At 38.0% G+C, this 24,079-nt stretch overlaps 1 protein-coding gene across 1 annotated transcript in view; it reads left to right on the forward strand.

The window, feature by feature from the left end:
• Window positions 1-24,079, forward strand: part of STK32A (serine/threonine kinase 32A) — a 151,981-nt gene that overhangs the window by 26,744 nt on the left and 101,158 nt on the right. The window contains 2 exon segments of the mRNA NM_001132142.1: window positions 15,752-15,807; window positions 16,875-17,026. Of these exon segments, the coding sequence (NP_001125614.1) occupies window positions 15,752-15,807; window positions 16,875-17,026 (208 nt within the window).

Raw genomic sequence — 24,079 nt, forward strand, 5'->3', positions numbered from 1 at the left:
ATTCTCAGCCCAGCAAGGTACTTCTATATAGAAGGGTGCGCCCTTACAGATGGAACAATGGTGAGCACACTTGGACAAGGGAGGGGAAGGGGTTCTTATCTCTGATGCATGTGGCCCTTGCTGCTGTGTTGTCCTCCTATTGGCTAGGGTTAGACCGCACAAGTTAACTAATTCTGATTGGCTAATTTAAAGAGAATGTTGGGGTGAGTGCTTTGGCGGGAGTCAGGGCAGAGCAGGTAGCAGGTAATCAGACTGACTTAGAGTGGAGTAGGTCATCAGAATGAGTCAGGGTGGAGTAGGTAGTAGAAAAAGGTTGCTTTACGAGGAAGTTAAGTTTAAAAGTAGAAGGCAAAGAATTGAACATACTGACAAATTAATTCTTTGAAAAGAAATTTATAACTGACATCTAACACTGAAGGAGGCTTATGCTTAGGGTTTTATGTTAGGATTTTGGTTTAGCGCCTAGCATCTTTTATTTAGAAAAAATCTAATTCTTAATATGGAATTCACAAGTAGGATTATGAGGAACCCTGAAAATTATATACAAAGTTTATTTTGTGTATTTGAACTATTTTTTCTCTTTGGAAAAGGCATGTGTTCACCAAAGGAGTCCATGCTATCCCCCCAAGCTAAGAATGTGTTTCTGCTCATCCTCAGTGATTCATAGTTGTCTTCAGATACATTTATAGGGGACCCTCAATTTAAAAAACTTAGCCCTGAATCAGAGAGAAAACTTGAGAGGCATTTGCGAGGTTAAATGAGAGTGACCAATGTTGTACAAGAGTAGGTCTCGAAGTGTGGTACTTTTCTTGGGTTACCTCATTTTATTCTCATCACAAATGGTAAAGAAATGGTCAGCCACATTAAAGAGCAGATATTGAGACTCAGCAAGTGAGAAAACCTGTCTTGGTTCACACAGCCAGGAAGAGGCAGAGGCAGAATCCTCACCCCACTTCTGTCTGCCTCCAAAGCTCAAGGAGAGTGAGCTTTACACTTCATATTTGCTCATCCTCTTACTAATTTCACTCTTAAGATAATCCTGAGATTTAAACAAGAAAACTATTATGATCCCCTTATTTGAATGAGAATATATGTCTAAAAATGATTTTTAAAAACACTAGTAAAGGTCACAAAGCCAGTGAATGATAAAAGGATGGGTACCTCTGGCTCCTATAGTTAGTTCATCCTTCAAACAACAAAAATAGCCCCCATTTATTGAGTGCCTACTAAACTCTAGATATGTTTTTAATATATGCTATCTCATTTAATACCTACCACATTCCTGTAAGGTAGGTATCATTATACCTATTTTACAGATCAGAAAAAAAAAAAAAAAAAAACAAGACTTCTAGGGAAAGACGCTGAATAGAACACATTCTTCTACATCCATTCCTTTCTGAAGATCTTCCTAATATGCCAGGTAGGGATTTGTCTTAAGATTTAAACCCACAAGGATGAAGAGACAGGCAGAAGAGCTTCACTATCAACGTTGCAGAAACTGGAAAGGAGAGAGAGAACTAGAAGCAACATAACTGAGTCCTAAGCTTCTAGAAGGGGAAGCTGAGAAACAACCAGACCCACGCTGTAGAACCCTCCAAAGACTCGGGAACTGGCACTGTCATGTGCCTCTAGAGCTAGAGGTGAAGGGGAAGAGCTAAAATAAGTGACATTGTTTGGATATCTATTTAAAAACTAGTCATGTCCCTTCTACCAACTTGGAAAAAGACAAAAAAAAATTATCCACTCCATACTATGGTTTATCCTCTGAAGAAGAAGTTTTCTTAGTGGGGAAGTTGAGTGCAGAAGATGCCTTGCTGAAAATGGAGGGATCGGGTAGATAAATGCATACTGGATACTGGGGCACCCAGCCTCCTCTTCCCACTTGGCTCTGATAATACTGGCAGCCAAGGACTTACCCTCCAGTAAAGAGAATGACAGAATATTTTCTGGAGATTTTCATCAATCCAAGAAGGAAGATTTAAAGTTATCAACATTAGAGATTTTCTAATTCAACATCCAGGCCACAGCTAGAAGCAACACTGTAGAAGTTTATTGCTGGCAAGAGCCATATACTCAGAATGTCCAAACAGGGGTTTAGGTCTCCACACTTAAATACGAGCAGACAACCAAGGATTGTCAGGCATTTGGGAAAGCCCTCTAATATGACTGATAAAGACTAAAACAAATGAATAGGGAAAAGGTTAGCAAAAAGTATAAGAAAGGTAAGAGAAAGCTATGAAAACCAAAAACAAACAACCAGACAAAAACAAAAAACAAACAAACAAAATAGATACCAAGAAAATAGCTTTCAGAGAGCAACAATTTGCTTTGGGAAAAAAATTACAGCATGAATGGAAAAATCCAAAGAAGATTTAGAAGATACATTTAAGAAAATTTCCAGAATAATGAGCAAACAAAGATATAAAATAAGGGTAAATATAAGAACATTTAACGGCCAGGTGAGGAGTTCTAGTTTCTAAATAATAGGTATAGAAAGAGAGAAAGAGAAAATGGAAGGGGGCAATAATTATTACATATTTTAAGAAAAAGAGTCCAGAATTGAAGAACATAAGTTTTCAGATTAAATGAGCCTATTAAATGCCCAGCACAATGAATAAATCATAAAACATCAAAACATTCAACACAAGTATATAAGACTAGAAGTTTCTAGAGAAGAAAACTGTTACATCAAAAGGATCAGGCATCGAAATAGCTCTAGACTTCTCAACAGCAATGTGTGAAAAGGTAGAAGATAAGAGCAAAGCCTTCAAATTCTGAAGGAAACAATTTCCAACCTAGAATTCAATAGTCAGCCAAACTATTAGTCAAGTGTGAATACAATAAAAATATTTTTCATGGCTATATAATATTTCAGAAAAATATATCTCCCATGCAATCCTTCTTACAAAGCTGTTTTAAAATGTGCTTCACTAAAACAAGAAAGAAGGGGGCACTGCATGCAAGAGCCAGGAATCTATCCTTTAAGAGGCATGAAGGAAATCCCCAGGATGATGGTGAAGGGAATCCCAGGAAGACAGCTGTGCAGGAATAGAGATAAATAGTCCAGACTGGATTATGTCTGAGGAGAGACATTTTCAGGAAGATGACAATGTGCCTGATGCACCTGAGCATTATGAAAGGGAACTAGACAACTGGAGAAGAGTTTGGGATTGGATTAAGGAAGGAGATGTAGAAAAGTCAACATGTGTAAACAAGACTATTACTAATTCCAGGGAAAGCCAAAAATTGTGCAAGAAAAGAAAACTAATCATAGTTTACTACAACTCAATTGAGCCTACCATTCGTGTATTCATAATAATGAAAATACTGAATATTGATCTAATTAAAATTATTATGCCAGATGTATTGGAAAGATGGAGGCATGTTGAGATAAAACCAAAGGAGCAAGAACATGAGCTAAATCCTCATCTACCACCTTGAATATTCAATAACTAACGCCTAAAATGAAAAAGAAAGGACAATAAAGTTATACTCTTTAGGTACATGGTGATCACCCAATGCATAGCTAAAGAGAAGTAAAAGTGGTTACTTCTTTGTTAGGAGAGATTAGAAGGGGAGTAAGTAGATCATAGGACTGCCATTTTCTCCTTTTTAAAAAATAACAAATCTTTTAGAACTATTCGATTCTTTAAGCTATATAAAGATATAGACAGTTATAGACACAAAACTTGAAAAAATGAAAACATTAAAAGGACTGAAATAAAGCAAAATTTGAATCGTGGTTATCTTTAGATGGTTTTGTTTTTCTTCTTTATACTTTGCTGTATTTTTTATACTGATAGCATGTTAGAGAGAGAGATATATATATATATACACACACACACACTCTTCATTGTAAACAAGAAATTGAAGCTCAGAAAAGTCAGATAAATTTCCTAATTTCAAATATCTTGTAAGTGGTAGAGCTAGGATTCCACTGCAAGTCTGTCCGATTTGACTCATTTTTATCTTTCATCAAAGCATTCAATCTTTGTTAAAATCCGAGAGGCAAAATTGGCATGCCTCCCCATTCTCTCCCATCTCTGAAGGTCCATAGTGCCTCTTTTGTACACTATACAAAGTAACACTTGATTGGTTTTATTATTTGTTTACTTATTTGTCTATCTACACATTTATTCATATTCATCTAATTTTAGAAAGATGACAGAATGGATTCCAAAGGTACATAGACTATAGTGAAATAGAATAAAATTACAAAAATGAAACAAGGGACATTTGATTATTCAGGTTTTGTTTTGTCAGACTGCTAAATAAGTCACACTCAGTTTTCCTTCTCTGCTTGGGGAGGGTAAGTGTCCTGGGACTGAGTCCCAAGCTTCTTATGTTTTTCCATCAGTGCCTAGGAAAGTCCTGGGTACACAGATACTCAATGAATGTTTGTTGGTTTGACTTGCCAGCAAAGCCGTGGCTCCTAGGGAAGTGACTTCAGCTTCTTTATTTTCTTGGTATGACTATCTTAAAAGGCAGTAAGTGAGCCTTTCTTTGTAACTGACTGTATTTGAGAATGCGCATGGCAGACAAAACATTCATCTCATTCATGGAGAATTGTAAAATCCAGCAGAAGAGCTCTCTTTTTAACCAGTGCTTACAATTTGTACTTTTTCACCCTTCCTTGGCAAATCACGCAATGTTCCTTCTTAAAAATGGGTAAAGTGCCAGCAGAACTTAGAAGAGGGACTGATTCCATCTCTATTCTGACCAGGTATATGGCAGACTGTAATTTAATGTCAGCACCTTTCTGTTGCCATAACGAGATATATTTATTTCTGTTCAAAGATCATGCAGCCCTGACAAAGCAAATACCCTCTGACTCCCACTGTTAATTATCCTTCAGTTGCTACAGGGTTTTTGTCCATTTCCTCACTTAGGAGAGTTGGCGGTTCTGAAGCAGATGGAGTCCACAATCTCAATGGCAGTTCTTAATGTTTTGAGCTCAAAGAGTGAGTAAGTCAATGCATGAGGCTTTTAAGATGTAAATCCAATGTCTGCAGAGAAATCTGAAGCTGTAATATTAGAACAACATTCAAATGAGGACTTCATTGACTAGCTCATTAAGAAGTCCTTTTAATAGCATGTTGGTAAGACTTTTCTTAGAAGGTACATATTATAAATATGATGTGTTAAGAAATCAACATAAAGGAAAATAGAAAGATTTTCCTCCAAAGCCATCCTTTTTCTGTAGAACTTTAATGATGATACCTCATTCATTTGTACCTTAATTAAAAAAGGTTAATTATGCACCTACTATGATATGTCCAAAATGGTTTTAGGTGATGTGGATATAGTGAAGAACAAGACACACCCAGTGTCTTCCTTCATGGAGTCTATATTCTTGGCACTGTTGGTCCTGTGTGAAGTCCTAACATTATTTTGCTTAATGTTTTGGCAAGAGAGGCAACATTGGCTGGGCGTAGTGGCTCCTACCTGTAATCCCAGCACTTTGGGAGGCTGAGGTAGGCAGATCACCAGAGGTCGTGAGTTCAAGACCAGCCTGACAACATAGAGAAACCCTGTCTCTCCTAAAAATACAAAATTAGCCAGGTGTGGTGGTGCATGTTTGTGATCCCAGCTACTTGGGAGGCTGAGGCAGGAGAATCACTTGAACCTGGGAGGCGGAGGTTGTGGTGAGCCGAGATTGTGCCATTGCACTTGTACTCCAGCCTGGGCAACAAAGCGAAACTCCAACTCAAAACAAACAAACAAACAAACAACAACAACAACAACAAACAAGAGGCAACATTCTGGGCTGATACAAAGGTAATTCATCTGGTAACAACAGCAATAACATAAATAGCAGTAATAGTTATACATTATTGAGTTCCTATTCTCTGCCAAAAATGCTTGATAAGCACCTTTGATATGGCTTATTTTACCTAGTCCTCATTATAACCTTAGAAGGTATATTGTACCTGGTCAAAATTGGAAGAAGGAATTGAAACTCACAGAGGGTAAATAATTAAAGTTCTTAGCTAGTAAGTAGTACAGACAAACCCAAACCCAGAGTTTCATGCTCATAGTCACCGTAATGTATTCGGAAACTTTTAGGACTCATCACAATATTAAAATCATGGAACTTGGAGCCACAAAAAGTCGGATTTAAGTCCAAATCCTGACCCTGGGTAATTTAACTTTTCTGGGTTTATGTAACGTATCTATAAAGTAGCAATAATAATATTACCACCTCATGCTGTTTTGGTAAAAAGTAAATAAGATAATGTATGTTAAGGTATTTGGATAGTGCCTATACATGTATATATGCTACTTAATAGACAGTAATATAATTATTAACTATGACCTAAGATGTAGCACAGTGCAGGTAGCAAAAGTTCTATCATTAATCATTTACAGACACTTATTAAATTGCTTCAAACACATAAGGATAGAGGCAAGGTGGAGGAGGAAATCTAAGAAATTGATTGAGTCAACATTTATATAAATACTTGTCTACTGAGAGCTTCTTCACACCTCAGGATCTGGGTCACTTTAAATGCATCCTCCTTGCCCTCCTCTGCCTGGCTACCTTTGGAACTCCAACCCATTCTGCAAGGCCCAGTTAAAATGCTGCCCATTCCTGAAGCTTTTTTATTTTCTAAAGTAGGAAGAGATTTCTCCCATCTTAGAACTCCTATAAACACCTGCAGACTAGTTCTAGGCAGCCTTTAACAAAATCCTCAAGGGATCTTTGAAAATACAGATTCCCAGGTCCAGCCTCCAGAGAATCTGATTCAGATAAGGCCAATGAATCTGAATTTAAAAACATGTATTTGTGTGATTTTGATGGGTGGACACACTTGAGAATCACGTCAGGACCATTTATGTGGCTCTCAATACATATACACTACCTTATATTACAGTTATTTATTATGTTATATTGCAGTTATTTATTTATGTTTCATCTCTTTTCCTGAGAAATTACCTTCCTGATAATCCAATGCAGAGATAAATTAAGAAAATCTGTAGGAAAGAATAGAACATTAAGTCCCTTGCAACATTCTTCTGAGGTTGTAATAATCTCCTCTAGGATGCTTTGCTGGATTTCCCTGGACTAGGTTGGCTTTCCTGCTACATTCTCCCACTGCAGATCTCCCTGCAGCAGCACTGCTTATATTACTTGGAACTTGAATCTATTTTGGTAAAAAAAAAAAGTTAAAAATTAAATTATCAGAAGGATATTGGGGATGCCTGCAGAGTAATCAAAATAGGATCTATATGGTTATAGAGCCAGGCACATTAATGCCATCAGCATTAGCCCTTTATGTTGTGATTCTACTTTATTCCAAATGTCAGCTTTATCCTGTTGGATGTGCTGATCCTTTTTCTCTACATTCAGTCAGTTCCATTCTCATGTTCTGGAAGCTTGTGACAGAGGGGGAATATGCATTTCCAGGAAGATCCAGAGTGAAAATGATTGGAATGGCCTGAGTCATGGTTCCAATCCTAGACCAAGGCATCTGGCTAGGGATGTGAGAGATGATGAGTGACAGATACAGTGACAGCAAGTGGTTGATGGGATCTGAGTTGTGAGAGAGGGTCTGTGAAAAATGAAAGACCCTGCATAAGAAGAGGAGAAGCAGAAATATGGACATTGTTGTGAGTCAGGTCTTTACCCAGCTCTGTGTTGCTTATTCTACTTTCTTGTGCACGATTGATTATGTGTGTTTAATAAAATGCAGTAAAGAAGAGTGTTGGAGGGCAGCTGTGGAACCCACTTGAATGGGACTCTACCACTCTGCCACTTATCTACTTTGTGGCCTTGAGAAAGGTACTTAATTTCTCTGGGTTGCAGTTTGTTCACCTAAAAACATGGCAATAATAGTAATACTGTTTCAGAGTTGGCACAAAATTAGGATAATATATGTAACATATTTAGAATAATGATGGGTATTCCTTACATAAATGTTAGACCTTAGCTACTATGAATTTTTCTGTTGTTCCACTAGACTATAGGCCCCCTGAAGACAGGCAACCTTGGGCTTCTTTCTCCCAGCACCTAGCACAATGGCTGTTACTTAGTAAGCAGTCAGTAATTGTGTGTTGTTGTCAGTGAACACAGACTGAGTTCAGTAAGCAATGTCTTAGAAAGCCTCTACTGCACCTAGGACTTTCCGCTATACTGAGACAGAAAAATGAAATCCTCTCTGGACTGGAGAGCAGAAGCCAGATGTGTGGGCAACCAAACTGTAACTGTTTCCATGTCGAATTGACTTTGCCTTTAGAGAATCATAGCACTGAGGAGTGTCATGTTTAAGCAGCAAATTTGTATAGCAAATTAACATGCCAAAAAAGGCATGCAAGACTTTTACTTGATTTTTTTTCCTCCTCTCTGGGGAATTTATCTTATTTTGGTCTTATCTTGGAATTTATCTTATCTTGAACTTATTCAGACTGCATTGGTTTAATTTGCTATCAACTGGGGCTATATAGTGCACTGGAATTTAATTTGTTGTATATGTGAAATATTTACCAAATAACCGCATAACCAGGATATGGAGGACCTACTTTAAGAGGAGATTCTTGCAAAATGCCTTAAAAGCATACACTCAATAATCACATTGGCATGACTGCATACAGGGAGATAATCAGTTATTTTAACTTTTAATTTAAGCAGTAGCAGAATGACTTTTTGGGAACTTTGGGATTTGGAAATCTTTTAATTCTATGTATTGAATATCAATTATGTAATTTAGTCTAAGGTTGTATGCTAGAAACAGATTTCAAAAACAAAAGCAGCAGCAATGACAGCAAAAATGCATGTCAAAAGAAATTGGTTTTAAATATAAATACATCATTTTAACAATCTTGAAGTTTAAAAAAGCCTATGAAAATCACAAACCCAGAGAGACAAACAAGAAAAGATGGATACATTTAACTACATAAAATTTAAAACTACATTACTGAAAAAAAATTTGAGACAGGGTCTCTGTCACCCAGGCTGGGGTGCGGTGGTACGATCACAGCTTACTGCAGCCTTGACTTCACAGGCTTAAGGGCTCATGTGATCCTCCCATCTCAGCCTCCCAAGTAGCTGAGACCACAGGCGTGCATCACCACACTCGGCTAATGTTTAATTTTTTTGTTGTTGAGACGGAGTCTCCATATGTTGCTCAGGCTGGTCTCGAACTCCTGGGCTCAAGTGATTCTCCTTCCTCAGCCTCTCAAAGTGCTAGAATTACAGGTATGAACCACTGACTCTGGCTTTAAAAGGTTTTAAAATCAAAAGCCAAATGGAAAGCCTAGAAAAAATACTCCTGAGATATGTTAAACAGAGTTAATTTACTTACCATTTTTAAGTGTGCTTACATATCAAAAAATCTAATAACTCATTAAAGATATGTAAAACATATACAAAGGCAGTTTGCTGAAAAAATACACACGTAAATATATGCAGCTTCACTCAGCATTAAAGAAATAAAGTAAATCAATAATTCAATCTTTTTCACTTGTCAGATGAAGAATAGTTAATGTAGCAGTGTTGGCAAGGTGGTGGACAAAAAGTTATTCTTATACGTTTCTGATATCAAGGAGATTTGATGCAACATCTTTGAAGAGCCAGTTGATAATAGCTATAAAATTAGAAAGTTAACATATTCTTTGCCCAGCATTTCTACTTTTACCAACTTTGCTTATAAACGTAGACACAGAAGCCCATCAAGAATGCTCAAGGTAGTTTTGGTAATCATAGATAATTTTTTTTTTTTTTTGACAGTGTCTTTCTCTGTCACCCAGGCTGGAGTGCAATGGCACGATCTCGGCTCACTGCAACGTCTGCCTCCTGGGTTCAAGGGATTCTCCTGCCTCAGCCTCCTGAGTAGCTGGGATTATAGGTGCATGCCACCACACCCGGCTAATTTTTGTATTTTTAGTAGAGACTGGGTTTCACCATGTTGGCCAGGGTGGTCTCAAACTCCTGACCTCAGGTCATCCACCCACCTCAGCCTCCCAAAGTGCTGGGATTACAGGTGTGAGCCACTGCACCCAGCAATCATAGATAATTAAACCATCTTTCAAAATCCATCAATAAGTTAAATATTTTATGGTACATTTACACAATAAAATACAAATTAGCTACTTAAAAATAATTAGATCTATATGTGATGGTATGAATGGACAGAGGCAATGTGTTACATAGAAAGGGTTTAACAGTGTATGCCCACTTTGGAATGATAGTATGTTGCTATTGCTGTTAGGAAGGAGTACATATATGCAGAGAGAATCTCTTAAAGGATATACAAGGATTTGTTAATAATGGTTGCTTCATGGAACTGGAACTGCAAACTTGGAAGGGGAAGATAGCTTAATTTTCATTGAATAATTGTTGTATTTAAAAAAAATTTGTAATTTTTAGTTTTCAGTGGACCAGATATTTTGCTTCTGGTTTACAATGTCTCATCCTCAAAGTCACCTGAGTTAGGTTTAATTAGCTCCATTTTACAGACAGGGACATTGTGATTTGAAAGATTGAGTAACTAGTCTAAGGTTACACAGCTGGTGTCCTTGTTTCCTCATCAGTAGAAAGATTTACATAAACAGCAAGGTGTGCTGTTCTCAATAGACTCACTTATGTTCATAATTTGGTACTTGCTCAAGCTGGAATCAATTTTTAGAAAAAATAAAATCTTTTACAAAGATTTTTACCTCAAAAATAGAAAAAAAGGGGCTTCCTGCCTTACCTTCTACAAGGGTCTTCTCTGAAATTCCAAGCATCAGGGTGTTATAACAGACTCTAAAAAGGGTTTCCTTTTTCCTTTCCTTTAACATTGCTTATTGCACAGCATGTTGAGACTGAGAAGATGGTAAGTGAAATAAAAAAAAGGAAATAAAAAGTATCATCACTGGGTTTCAGAATCAGCATGGTTTATGCTAAGGGAAAGACTTGGAAACCTTGATTCAACATATAATTCTAAAAGGAGAAAGGAAGAAATCCCATCTTTTTTCCTCTGATTCTACCTTTGGGATGGGTAGGTATGTTATACAGTAAGAATAACATTAAGATGACTGCTATAAAAATAGTGGTTAAGAGCCTGGGTCCAGAATGAGAAAGGTGGATATTGAATTTACCTGAGTGCAACTAGGCAGACTCAAGTGAGTTGATTTTACCCACTCCTCCACTCAAATATTGGGTGTGGCTTTGCAAAAACATTCAACCAGTTATCCACATAGTTGGTCTTAACTTTCCATGTGACTATAATAATTATAAACTTGCTAATGAGTGGAGTGTGATTTCAGTGTTTAAACTATTTTTTCCCAAATAATAGTTCCTAGATGCAGTTTATGAGCCTTATTGGGTACCCACACAAAGAAGATAGAATTGTCTGTTGGACTTTTTGAAAAACTTTCTTGGTTTTCAAAAAGGTACGTTTCTAAAGGATTTTTATGTGTAGTTTTGACTAAACAAGGCTTTGCCTTACTTTCTGTTTTTAAAATCTAACCTCAACATTAATATGTCACTATACTGGTTATAACCATAACAAATTATTTCATCTCTCTGAGCCTGAGTACCCTTAACTGTATACACTATAAGGATGTGAAGATAGAAAGTGACATAAAAGTGAAACATGTACTGACCACCCTCATAAACAGATCCCTCATGCATATAGAATGTCTGTGCCTGGTTGATTAGTGAAGGAATATGTACTCACCCAAAAGAAAAACTCTGAAATAAGTACTTTTAGATATTTACTTTTTTAATATTCCAAGTAATTATCGCAACATTAAGGTGCATTCAACTCTGTGTGTTAACGTGGTATACCTCCAGGCAACCTTTAGGATACCGTACAGATACAATGGCTGCGAAGGCTGGGATGAAAAGACCTGTGCGAAGCAGGACTCCGAGGCACTTAAGGAAGGCCTCAAAGTTACGTCTCCTTTGCCTGTTTTCTTGCAGGCCACATACCCTAGACCAGTCCTGTCAGTGTGAGTGAGAACCAGGCTCTGCCTTTGCCCACACTAAACCACTACCTTCAAGGCCCCACAAAGACCCAGTGTCTTCAGACAGCCTTTCTGTCTTCTTAACACTCAGAGCTCCATGAACCAGAATGAAAGTTTTGGAACATGATACAAGGACAAGACCCAAGAATTAAACACCACTAAGGTTAACTTTGCTTTAGAGGTTAGAGAAGACACTGCAAGGACACCACACCGTAGACTACGAAAACCCCAAATGTGTTGAAATAATGCTGATTCCATTTACCTCCATATTGCCTGATAATACCCAGGTGCTACCATGGCAGCTTAAGGTGGTATTTGCTGGGAGCTATGATACTCTTTAAGAAGTAATGGCACTACTAGTAAAAGCAGTTAGTTCCAGACAATGTTCTATGCACATGACTCATTTCATCTTCTTATAAACCTTGTGAAGTATATATTATTTTCATCCTCATTTTATAGATGCACAAAGGGAAGCATAGACGTAAATTTCCAAGATTACACAGCTATTTATTGTTGGAGCTGAGATTTGAATTCAGGTTGTCTTGTCTTCAGGGACTGTGCTCTTAATCTCAGTGGTCATCAAACTTTTCTGTAAAGAGCCAGCTAGTAAATATTGTGGGTTTATATACATTCTCTATTGCATATCCACTGGTTTTCAAAAATAATCCTATACAACTTCAAAAACCATTCTTAGCTCATAGACTACACAAAAACAGATTGCAAGTCCGATTTGGCATTTACTCTTCATATTGATCAAGGATTTAAGAACATAGTGAGTACACTATTCCACATTCCCCTTGGGCAAATCCTATATGTTTATAGTACTATTAGATTTCTGTTGACAAAATAATCCACAATTCTGACTTCATCTCTCTCTCTCTGATTTTGTCTGAATTTACGAGGTTTATTTGCATTTTCAAGTTAGTCTTCCTGCCAACTAGTGATTCTGTTGTTGAACATTTAAGAAGGCACTGTCAGGATTGAATAAGAGAGCCTCTTCCAGTCACTTTTTTTTTTTTTTTTTGGAGAAAGGATCTCACTCTGTTGCCCAAGCTGGTGTACAGTGGTGCAATCACAGATAACTGCAGCCTCAGCCTCTTAGGTTCAAGTTCCTCCTGCCTCAATTTCTGAGTAGCTGGGACTACAGATGTGCACCACCATGCCTCGCAAATTTTTTATTTTTTGTAGAGATGGGACCTCACTATATTGCCCAAGCTAGTCTCGAACTCCTGGGCCCAAGCAATGCTCCTGCCTCGGCCTCCCAAAGTGCTGGGATTACAGGTGCGAGTGACTGCATCCAGCCTCTTATAGTCACTTTTAATCTATCATTGGCTTTCTCATTAGGTTGTAGTTTTATACAAGGAAGTGACTTTAGACAGTATGGCACTAGACTAGAGGCTGTGTTTTTCTTTGATAAAGGCATAAATAAGATGAATTGCTCTAAGGCTTTAGGCTTGTCCCTTTGCTGAGAAGTGACCTTTGGGAGGTCACATTTAGTTAAAGCAGTTTTGCTAGTATAAATTTACCAGGATCCTGACATGTAATCCTGTATCATTTTCAGTGAGGTTAAAATGGTTTATGAAAGGAGGTGGTTCATGAAATGGATTAATACCAAGATGGAACTTCATGCTTTCTAGGTACCTGCTGTATCCTTGGAGATTCAAAATGTCATCACGGCATTCTAGGCTAGACTGGTAGCAGAGAAATCACTGTGAGTTACTGGATTTGCTCAAGATGAAATCTTGAACTTACAAATAAATCCTGGTCAGCTTTTTTTAACACTCTTGTGGTAAATAATACACAACTCAGATTCATGTAATGGGTGTAAGAAAATCATTGCTTTGGTTATTTCAGTATGAAACTCAAGAGAAAACTTACAGAAGTGTTTTTAAAATTATTCTGACCACAACCCAAGGTAAAACATATGCTAAAAAGCATATCATGACATAGTAAATGAAGCCGGGATTGTATATATATGTCTACTCAAGTATATGAAATGGAAACAACAGTTTCAGAGGCAGTACTATGCTTACTATATTTGAGGTATTTCTGGTATTTTCTATTCCATTTAAATTTTTAGTACCTCTTATTATTGCTACATTTATTTCATAACTCATTAATGGGTTTTGACTCACAGTTCAAAAACACTGCCTTAGAGAATCCAAATGTTCACACTATCCATATTTATAAGAACTCATTGTTTTAGGGTTCTTATATATTCTTATAGCTTAGTTTGATTTATTTGCTAAGACCCGGCTATGTGAGAACTGCAAAGAGTTTTGCCTTCAACTACCTAAGCCAGGAATTTTCTGAGGTGGCAGGGGAACCAGGGTGAGCAAAAGGACATATCATCTCCACCCTCATTAAGCTTATGCTATAGTGGATGAAATAAACTCAGAAGTCAAAGAGTTTGAAAAGAGAAGTCATTCCCTTGAGTAACTATGTTAAGTACGTAAACAGCTTTAGTGGTGCTTTCTTAGTACAAGGTGTTTTCTTTTGATCTAGGAGAGTCAGTCCAATTTTTTTCTCATGAGAAAATGGAGGCTCAAAGAGTCTGTCATTTATCTCTGGTCTCTTCATTATTTGGAGTCCAAGTACAGGATTATTTGTAATATACATGCTGCCTCACACGATTGAGTGGGTTTTGTGATAGAAAGGGAATTTGGAGTTCAGAAGAGAAAGTGATAATTAAGTCACATCATTAAAACGTTTGACTCTTGGATATCTTGGAAAGACTTTGAAGGCACTCTAGCCAAACTTTTTCCTTCAGAAGGAGCTTATCTAATTATTCTGGATAATAGAGACAAACTAGGTCTTTTAAAGAGACAAATTATACCATTTAGTGTTTCACAATATTTTCTGAATAAACTCTTAAAATCCTTTATTTGGAATTTAACTTACCTAAATCCTTATTTCAAAAACCAGGAAACAGAGTCAAACATTTTCTCAGTTATCAAGGCAAGAAACCAAAGATTGTCACCTGCACAGAAGAATCTATGATTTGTTCTTCTCATCATTATACATTTCACGAGCATTGACTCAAAAAACCATGCTACCTATAAACTAATCAACGATTGCTTCTTCTAGGGACTCAAATTTTAAAATTTCAGACGTGGAGGATTGACTCTACTTCAAAGCAAAATTCAGTGGACTTCTGCACACATATCCATTCTAATCTGTTATAAGTCTGCACTTTGGAGATTAGTTCATGCTACACACTTAGAGGTGTAATAGTTTCCTACTTGGGAAAATTGAAATTACTTAGATACAAAAGAGTGGTTGTAGCAGGAAAATAGGCAAGGAGAACATTTTAAAGTGCTGATCCTCGGTAAAGCCATACATATGATGCACCTGGGAGCAGATCTTTCTGAAGTCATTCTGTGCTCAGAGATGTTTCTCCTTACCTTGCTGCCTATGTCAAATTCTCTGTGATAAGTTCTTAGAGCCCCACGACCTCTCTTCCTAACTTGCAGTGGGAGCTTGAATTTTCCATTTATTTATGTGACTATTTAGTCTATAAGAGTCTCTGTCTTTATAGGGCCCTCACTTGACTACAGACTCCATAAAGGCAGAGATTCTATTTTTACTCTATTATTACTGTATTCTCAGCACTAAGCACTATGATTAATACATAATAAGTGTTCAATAGATGTTTACTGGATGATTAGATTGGCATTTTAAGGTATTCTGAGATCATGTTTTAGACAAGATACTTCAGTTTAGTCCAATCTTTATTATTTACTAGCTACTAAAGAGAAATTGATAATTACTCATGATATTCTTCTTTTTTGTTGTTTTACAGTCAACTTTGACCACTTTGAAATTTTGCGAGCCATTGGGAAAGGCAGTTTTGGGAAGGTGAGAACAAATTGAAATGATTAACCACCAGCAGGGTTATGTAGCCCAGGGAACAGAGGGTCCAGAAATGTTCACATTATTGAGTTGCTGGGACCGCAAGGAAAGATAATTAAGTGAAAATGTTTTTGTAATGGATTCTTATAAAATTGTCACCACAGTTTAAGAAAAGCGTGTGACCGGCAGCTACATAATGAACATATACTGTTCTCAGAATAATCTCATTAAACTCAAATCTGTTTACTCTCAGTAAACTTTAAGGCTTTTCTCTCCACCCTAAAGGAGATGAAGATTTCAGAATCATTTTCAGATTCTACCAGCTGTACGCCCAGTAATAGTTATCTTGTTTATGGAAGAGTTACTTATTTTCATGTAGGAAAGAAGTCACCTGATTTCTATTTGTTTCCTCATTTGTCTAATATTTTTATCTTAACAAATATACATATTCAGTTTAATTTTTTTTGCAAGAAACTTCTTTATTCAAACCCTGATTACTAGTTTCTCAATAGAGACATACTTTAAGAGAATAATATTTCATATAAAACTTGCATTTTAAAATCATTTTCTGTTTACTTTTTCAGGTATTATACAGACCTCTAAAGAAATTTCAAAAACATGGACATCATATTTAGTGTTTTTCCAGTCCTTAAAGTCCTTTTTGGTTATATCATGTATGGTTGTAAACAGAAATTCTTTGCACAGTATTATTCAGCTTGACAGTTCAGTCATGTCTATTCCAGTCACTCAAAGCAGGATTAAGGATGTTACTTGTTATTGGAATATTCCTGACATGGAGGCAGCTATTTTCACCAAAATGCTGTCTTAAAAGCCCAAAAAGCAATACCAGGCAAAATTGTTTGAAAAAAAAGAGATCCAAGAATTGAACTGGTGCATAGAAAAGAAAATGAAATTTTTAATCTAAAATCAGAGCTAAGTGGGAGCTTTTAACATCGTATAATTTGCAAATGTTAAGGATCCAAGCCACAGCAAAGAACATGTCTTGTTCTGTCTCTCATCACCATGATCCATTATCTCCCTAATGACTCTCTCACTCGGGTTTTCACCATTAGGTCTGCATTGTACAGAAGAATGATACCAAGAAGATGTACGCAATGAAGTACATGAATAAACAAAAGTGCGTGGAGCGCAATGAAGTGAGAAATGTCTTCAAGGAACTCCAGATCATGCAGGGTCTGGAGCACCCTTTCCTGGTTAATTTGTGGTGAGTAATTTTACTGGACCTCTGAATAGAGACACTCCTGATATCGGTGGGCTAGGGGAGGTCCCCAAATGCCTCTGGGACCTCAGCCCTGGCTGGTATCCAGGCTCTTGACACAATTGCAAGAAAGAGTTCAAGGATGAGTTGGAAAACAATGAAAGTACAGAGATTTATTGCAAAGTGGAAAAGCACACACTCAAGAGAGGGGAGCGTGGGTGAACTCCAGCGAATGTCATGTAAGGGGGGGTTTGAAGCTGCTGCCATAATGGGTTTCTTTAACCAAGGGGTGAAACATTCATGACGATTCCTGAAAAAAAGATGGAGATTTCTTGGAACTGTGGTGCCAGCTATTTTTACACCAAATATGAATGTTCCTGGAACTGTCATGGTGCTGGTGGGTGTATGATTTAGTATGTTAATGAGTGTATGATGAGGTCCTAGGTGAAACCTAGGTCAAATCCAGCACGATGGAGAGGACCCACAGACTCTCTGAAGGAAACGACTGCTCCTGCAGGACTCAGGCGACTCCCCCAAAATTGTGATTGCCCCAACTGTGGAAGTGGGAAAGAGAGACCCTCCTCTCCCAAACACACACCCCCACTGGAGAAGCTGAAGGTCTGTTTGCTGGAGAAGTTTCTGACTTTACCTGGAGCTGAGTGGATTTGAAGAGCCCAGTGAAATACATGGGGAGAGGAAGCAGCAGAAAGGCCCTGGGAGCTTGCTGGGTCCCCAAGCAGGCCATCCCTGCCTGGCACCACAGGGATCCAATGGGAGAGGAGCGGGGGCAAAATCCCATAGGGGGAAGCAAATCTCTAGCTGAACTTGGTGACAATTTGAACGGGGTGAGCAAGCGCCTGGCCAGAACTTGGGAGAGGGCACAAATCCGGTGTGCAGACTCCACGGGCAGGGGATAAACCAAGCCCTTTTCTTTCCCAGCTGAGAGGGGTGTAGCCTGGGGCAGGTTTTCAAGCCGGTATTGCTTTTCTACTTAGAAACAACCTGGGAGCTGTGTGTGGGGGGGTGGGGGGATTGTGGGATGGGGGTGGGGGAGGGGGTGGTGGAAAGCACGGTGGGAGTGAGACCAGCCCTTCGGTTTTCGTGGGAGCTGGGTGAGGCCTGTGACTGCCAGCTTCCCCCCACTTCCTGACAATCTGCATGTTTCCGCAGAGACAGCCATAATCCTCCTAGGTATACAACTCCAGTGACCTGGGAATCCCATCCCCATCCCCCACAGCAGCAGCAGCAGCAGCAAGGCCCACTCAAGGGAGTCTGAGCTCAGAGACACCTAGCCCTGCCCCCACCTGATGGTCCTTCCCTACTCACTCTAGTATCAGAAAACAAAGGGCATATAATCTTGGGAGTTCTAGGGCCCTGCCCACTGCCAGTTTCTCCCCATAATACCAAAGCTGATGCTCTCTGGAAAAGCACCACCGCCTGGCAGAAGGACAACCAGCACAAAAATAGAATATTAACCAAAGCTAAGTACCCTTACAGAGTCCATTGTGCTCCCTGCCACCTCCACCAGAATAGGCACTGGTATCCACAGCTGAAAGACTCATAGATGGTTCACATCACAGGACTCTGTGCAGACAACTTCCAGTACCAGCCTGGAGCTGGGTAGGCTTGCTGGGTGGCTAGACCCAGAAGAGAGATAACAATCACTGCAGTTCAGCTCACAGGAAACCATATCCATAGGAAAAGGAGGAGAGTACTACATCAAAGGAACACCCTGTGGGACAAAAGAATCTGAACAAGACTTTCCCTCTGAAAGAGCCTACCCAAGTGAGAAGGAACAAGTAATATGACAAAACAAGGCTCTTGATGCCCCCCAAAAATCACACTAGTTCACCAGCAAAGGATCCAAACCAAGAAGAAATCCCTGATTTACCTGAAAAAGAATTCAGGAGGTTAGCTATTAAGCTAATCAGGGAGGAACCAGAGAAAGGTGAAGCTCAGTGCAAGGGAATCCAAAATATGATACAAGAAGTGAAGGGAGAAATATTCAAGGAAATAGATAGCTTAAAGAATAAACAATACAAAATTCAGGAAAGTTTAGACACACTTTTAAAAATGCAAAATGCTCTGGAAAGTCTCAGCAATAGAATTGAACAAGTAGAAGAAAGAAATTCAGAGCTCGAAGACAAAGTCTTCAGATTAACCCAATCAAACAAAGACAAAGAAAAAAGAATAAGAAAATATAAACAAAACTCCCAAGAAGTCTGATATTATGTTAAATGGCCAAACCTAAGAATAATGGGTGTCCCTGAGGAAGAAGAGAATTTTAAAAGCTTGGAAAACATATCTGAGGGAATAATTGAGGAAAACTTCCCCAGCCTTGCTAGAAATCTAGACATCCAAATACAAGAAGCACAAAGAACACCTGGGTAATTCATCACAAAAAGATATTTGCTTAGGCACATTGTCATCAGATTATCCAAAGTTAAGATGAAGAAAAGAATCTTAAGAGATATGAGACAGAAGCACCAGGTAACCTACAAAGGAAAACCTATCAGATTAATAGCAGATTTCTCAGCAGAAACCCTACAAGCTAGAAGGGATTGGAGCCCTATCTCTGGCCTCCTCAAACAAAACAATTATTAGCCAAGAATTTTGTATCCAGTGAAACTAAGCATCATATATGAAGGAAAGATACAGTCATTTTCAGACAAACAAATGCTGAGAGAATTTGCCATTACCAAGTCACCACTACAAGAACTGCTAAAAGGAGCTCTAAATCTTGAAACAAATCCTGGAAACACATCAAAATGGAACCTCTTTAAAGCATAAATCACACAGGATCTACAAAATAAAAATACAAGTTAAAAAGCAAAAACAACACCAAAAAAACCTGCAGGACCCAGGAGACCCCCCCCAAAAAAATGCGAGTGCCCCAACTGTGGAAGTGGGAAAGGGAGAGCATCCTCTCCTGAACACACACCCCCACTGGAGAAGCTGAAGTTCTGTTTGTGGGAGAACAGCTTCAGCTTTTTTTTGTTTTTTTGGAAAAAAACCCAAAGTACACAGGCAACAAAGAGCATGATGAATGCAATGGTACCTCACATTTCAATACTAACATTGAATGTAAATGGCCTGAATGCTCCACTTAAAAGGTACAGAATCACAGAATGGATAAGAACTCACCAACCTACTGTGTGCTGCCTTCAGGAGACTCACCTAGTACATAAGTACTCACATAAACATAAAAGTAAAGGGGTGGGGAAAGGGATTTCATGCAAATGGACACCAAAAGCGAGGAGGGGTAGCTATTCTTATATCAGACAAAACAAACTTTAAAGCAACAGCAGTTAAAAGAGAGACAAAGAGGGACATTATATAATGGTAAAAGGCCTTGTTCAACAGGAAAATGTCACAATCCTAAACATAAAAGCACCTAACACTGGAGCTCCCAAATTTATAAAACAATTACTAATCGACCTAAGAAATGAGATAGACAGCAACACAATAATAGTAAAGGATTTTAATACTCCACTGACAGCACTAGACAGGTCATCAAGACAGAAAGTCAACAAAGAAACAATAGATTTAAACTATACCTTGGAACAAATGGATTTAACAGATATATACAGAACATTTCATCCAACAACTGCAGAATACACATTCTATTCAACACAGCATGGAAGTTTCTCCAAGATAGACCATATGATAGGCCATAAAATGAGCCTCAATAAATTTAAGAAAATTGAAATTATATCAAGCATTCTCTCAGACCACAGTGGAATAAAACTGGAAATCAACTCCAAAAGGAACCTTCAAAACCATGCAAATACATGGAAATTAAATAACCTGCTCCTGAATGGCATTGGGTCAAAAACAAAATCAAGATGAAAATTTAAAAATTCTTCAAACTGAATGACAATAATGACACAACCTATCAAAACCTCTGGGATACAGCAAAGGCGGTGCTAAAAGCAAAGTTTATAGCCCTAAACGCCCACATTGAAAAGACTGAAAGAGCACAAACTGACACTCTAAGGTCACACCTCAAGGGACTAGAGAAACAAGAATAAACCAAACCCAAACCCAGCAGAAGAAAGGAAATAACCAAGATCAAAGCAGAACTAAATGAATTTGAAACCAAAAAAAAAATGAAAGATAAATAAAACAAAAAGATGGTTCTTTGAAAAGATAAATAAAATTGGTAGACTATTGGCAAGATTAACCAAGAAAACAAGGGAGAAAATCCAAATAATCTCACTAAGAAATGAAACAGGAGATATTACAACTGACACCACTGAAATACAAAAGATCATTCAAGGCTACTATGAACACCTTTGTGCACATAAACTAGAAAACCTAGAAGATATGGATAAATTCCTGGAAAAATATAACTCTCCTATCTTAAATCAGGAAGAATTAAATACCCTGAACAGATCAATAGCAAGCAGCGAGATTGAAATGGTAATTTAAAAATTACCAAGGAAAATGCCCAGGACCAGATGGATTCACAGCAGAATTCTACCAGACATTCAAAGAAGAATCGGTACCAATTCTTTTGACACTAAGGAAACCTCCCTAATTCATCCTATGAAGCCAGCATCACCCTAATACCAAAACCAGGAAAGAACATAACCTAAAAAGAAAACTGCAGACCAATATCCCTGATGAACATAGATGCTGAAATCCTTAACAAAATACTAGCTAACCGAATCCAACAGCATATCAGAAAGATAATCCACCATGATCAAGTGGGTTTCATACCAGGGATGCAGGAATGGCTTAACATACACAAGTCAATAAATGTGATACACCACATAAACAGAATTTTTTTAAAAATCACATGATCACCTCAATAGGTGCAGAAAAAGCATTCAACAAAATCCAGCATCCTTTTATGATTAAAACCCTCAGCAAAATCAGCATACAAGGGACATAGGCCTTAATGTAATAAAAGCCATCTATGACAAACCCACAGCCAACATAAAACTGAATGCATTCCCTCTGAGAACCAGAATGAGACAAATATGCCCACTCTCACTGCTCCTGTTCAATGTAGTACTGGAAGTCCTAGCCAGAGCAATCAGACAAGAGAAAGAAATAAAGGGCATCTAAATCAGTAAAGAGGAAGTCAAACTCTCACTGCTTGTTGGCGATATGATCGTTTAACTTGAAAACCCTAAGGACTCCTCCAGAAAGCTCCTAGAACTGATAAAAGAATTCAGCAAAGTTTCCGGATACAAGATTAATGTACACAAATCAGTAGCTCTTCTATACACCAACAGCAACCAAGTGGAAAACCAAATCAAGAACTCAATCCCTTTTACAATAGCTGCAAAACAAAAACAAACAAACAAAAAAAAAACAAATACTTAGGAATATACTTAACCAAGGAGTAGAAAGACCTCTGCAAGGAAAACTACAAAACACTGCTGAACGAAATCATAGATGACACACAAATGGAAACACATCCCATGCTCATGGGTGAGTAAAATCAGTATTGTGAAAAATGACCATACCGCCAAAAGCAATCTATAAATTCAATGCAATTTCCATCAAAATACCAACATCATTCTTCACAGAATTAGAAAAAACAATTCTAAAATTCATATGGAACCAAAAAAGAACCTGCATAGCCAAAGCAAGACTAAGCAAAAAGATCAAATCTGGAGGCATCACACTACCTGATTTCAAACTATACCATAAGCCCACAGTCACCAAAACAGCATGGTACTGGTACAAAAATAGGCCCATAGATAGACCAATGGAACAGAATAGAGAACACAGAAATAAATTCAAATACTTACAGCCAACTGATCTTTGATAAAGCAAATGAAAACATAAAGTGGGAAAAGGACACCCTTTTCAACAAATGGTGCTGGGGTAATTGAATAGCCACAAGTAGGAGAATGAAACTGGATCGTCATCTCTCACCTTATACAAAAATCAACTGAAGATGAATTAAGGACTTAAACCTAAGACCTGAAACTATAAAAATTCTAGAAGATAACATTGGAAAAAACCCTTCTAGACATTGGCTTAAGCAAGGATTTCATGACCAAGAACCCAAAAGCAAATGCAATAAAAACAAAGATAAATTGCTGGTACCTAATTAAACTAAAGAGCTTTTGCATGGCAAATGGAAGTCAGCAAATAGACAGCCCACAGACTGGAAGAAAATCTTCACAATCTATACATCTGACAAAGGATGAATATCCAGAATCTACAATGAACTCAAGTAAATCCGTAAGAAAAAAACAATCCAATCAAAAAGTGGGCTAAGGACATGAATAGACAGTTCTCAAAAGAAGGTATACAAATGGCCAGCAAACATATGAAAAAACGCTCAACATCACTAATGATCAGGGAAATGCAAATCAAAACCACAATGCGATTCCACCTTACTCCTGCAAGAATGGTTATAATAAAAAAAATCAAAAAATAGCAGATGTTGGCATGGATGCAGTGAACAGGGAACACTTCTACACTGCTGGTGGGAATGTAAACTAGTACAGCCACTATTGAAAACAGTGTGGAGATTACTTAAAGAACTAAAAGTAGAACTACCATTTGATCCAGCAATCCCTCTACTGGGTATCTGCTCAGAGGAAAAGAAGTCATTATTCAAAAAAGATACTTGCACATGCATGTTTACAGAGCACACAGTTGCAACCCAAATGCCCATCAATCAATGAGTGGATAAAGAAACTGTGGTATATGTATATATGATGGAATACTATGCAGCCATAAAAAGGAATGAACTAACAGCATTTGCAGTGACCTGGATGAGATTGGAGACTATTATTCTAAGTGAAGTAATTCAGGAATTGAAAACCAAACATCATATGTTCTCACTGATATGTGGAAGCTAAGCTATGAGGACACAATGAGAATGATACAATGGACTTTGGAGACTTAGGGGGAAGAGTGAGAAGGGGGTGAGGGATAAAAGACTACAAATATGGTGCAGTGTATACTGCTCAGGTGATGGGTGCAACAAAATCTCACAATCACCACTAAAGAACTTACTCATGTAATCAAAACGACCTTTACCCCAATAATTTATGGAAAAATAATCCAGCACCACATTAGGTTTACTCG

This window comes from Pongo abelii, chromosome 4 (assembly GCF_028885655.2).
Source record: "Pongo abelii isolate AG06213 chromosome 4, NHGRI_mPonAbe1-v2.0_pri, whole genome shotgun sequence".
Taxonomy (NCBI): Eukaryota; Metazoa; Chordata; class Mammalia; order Primates; family Hominidae; genus Pongo; species Pongo abelii.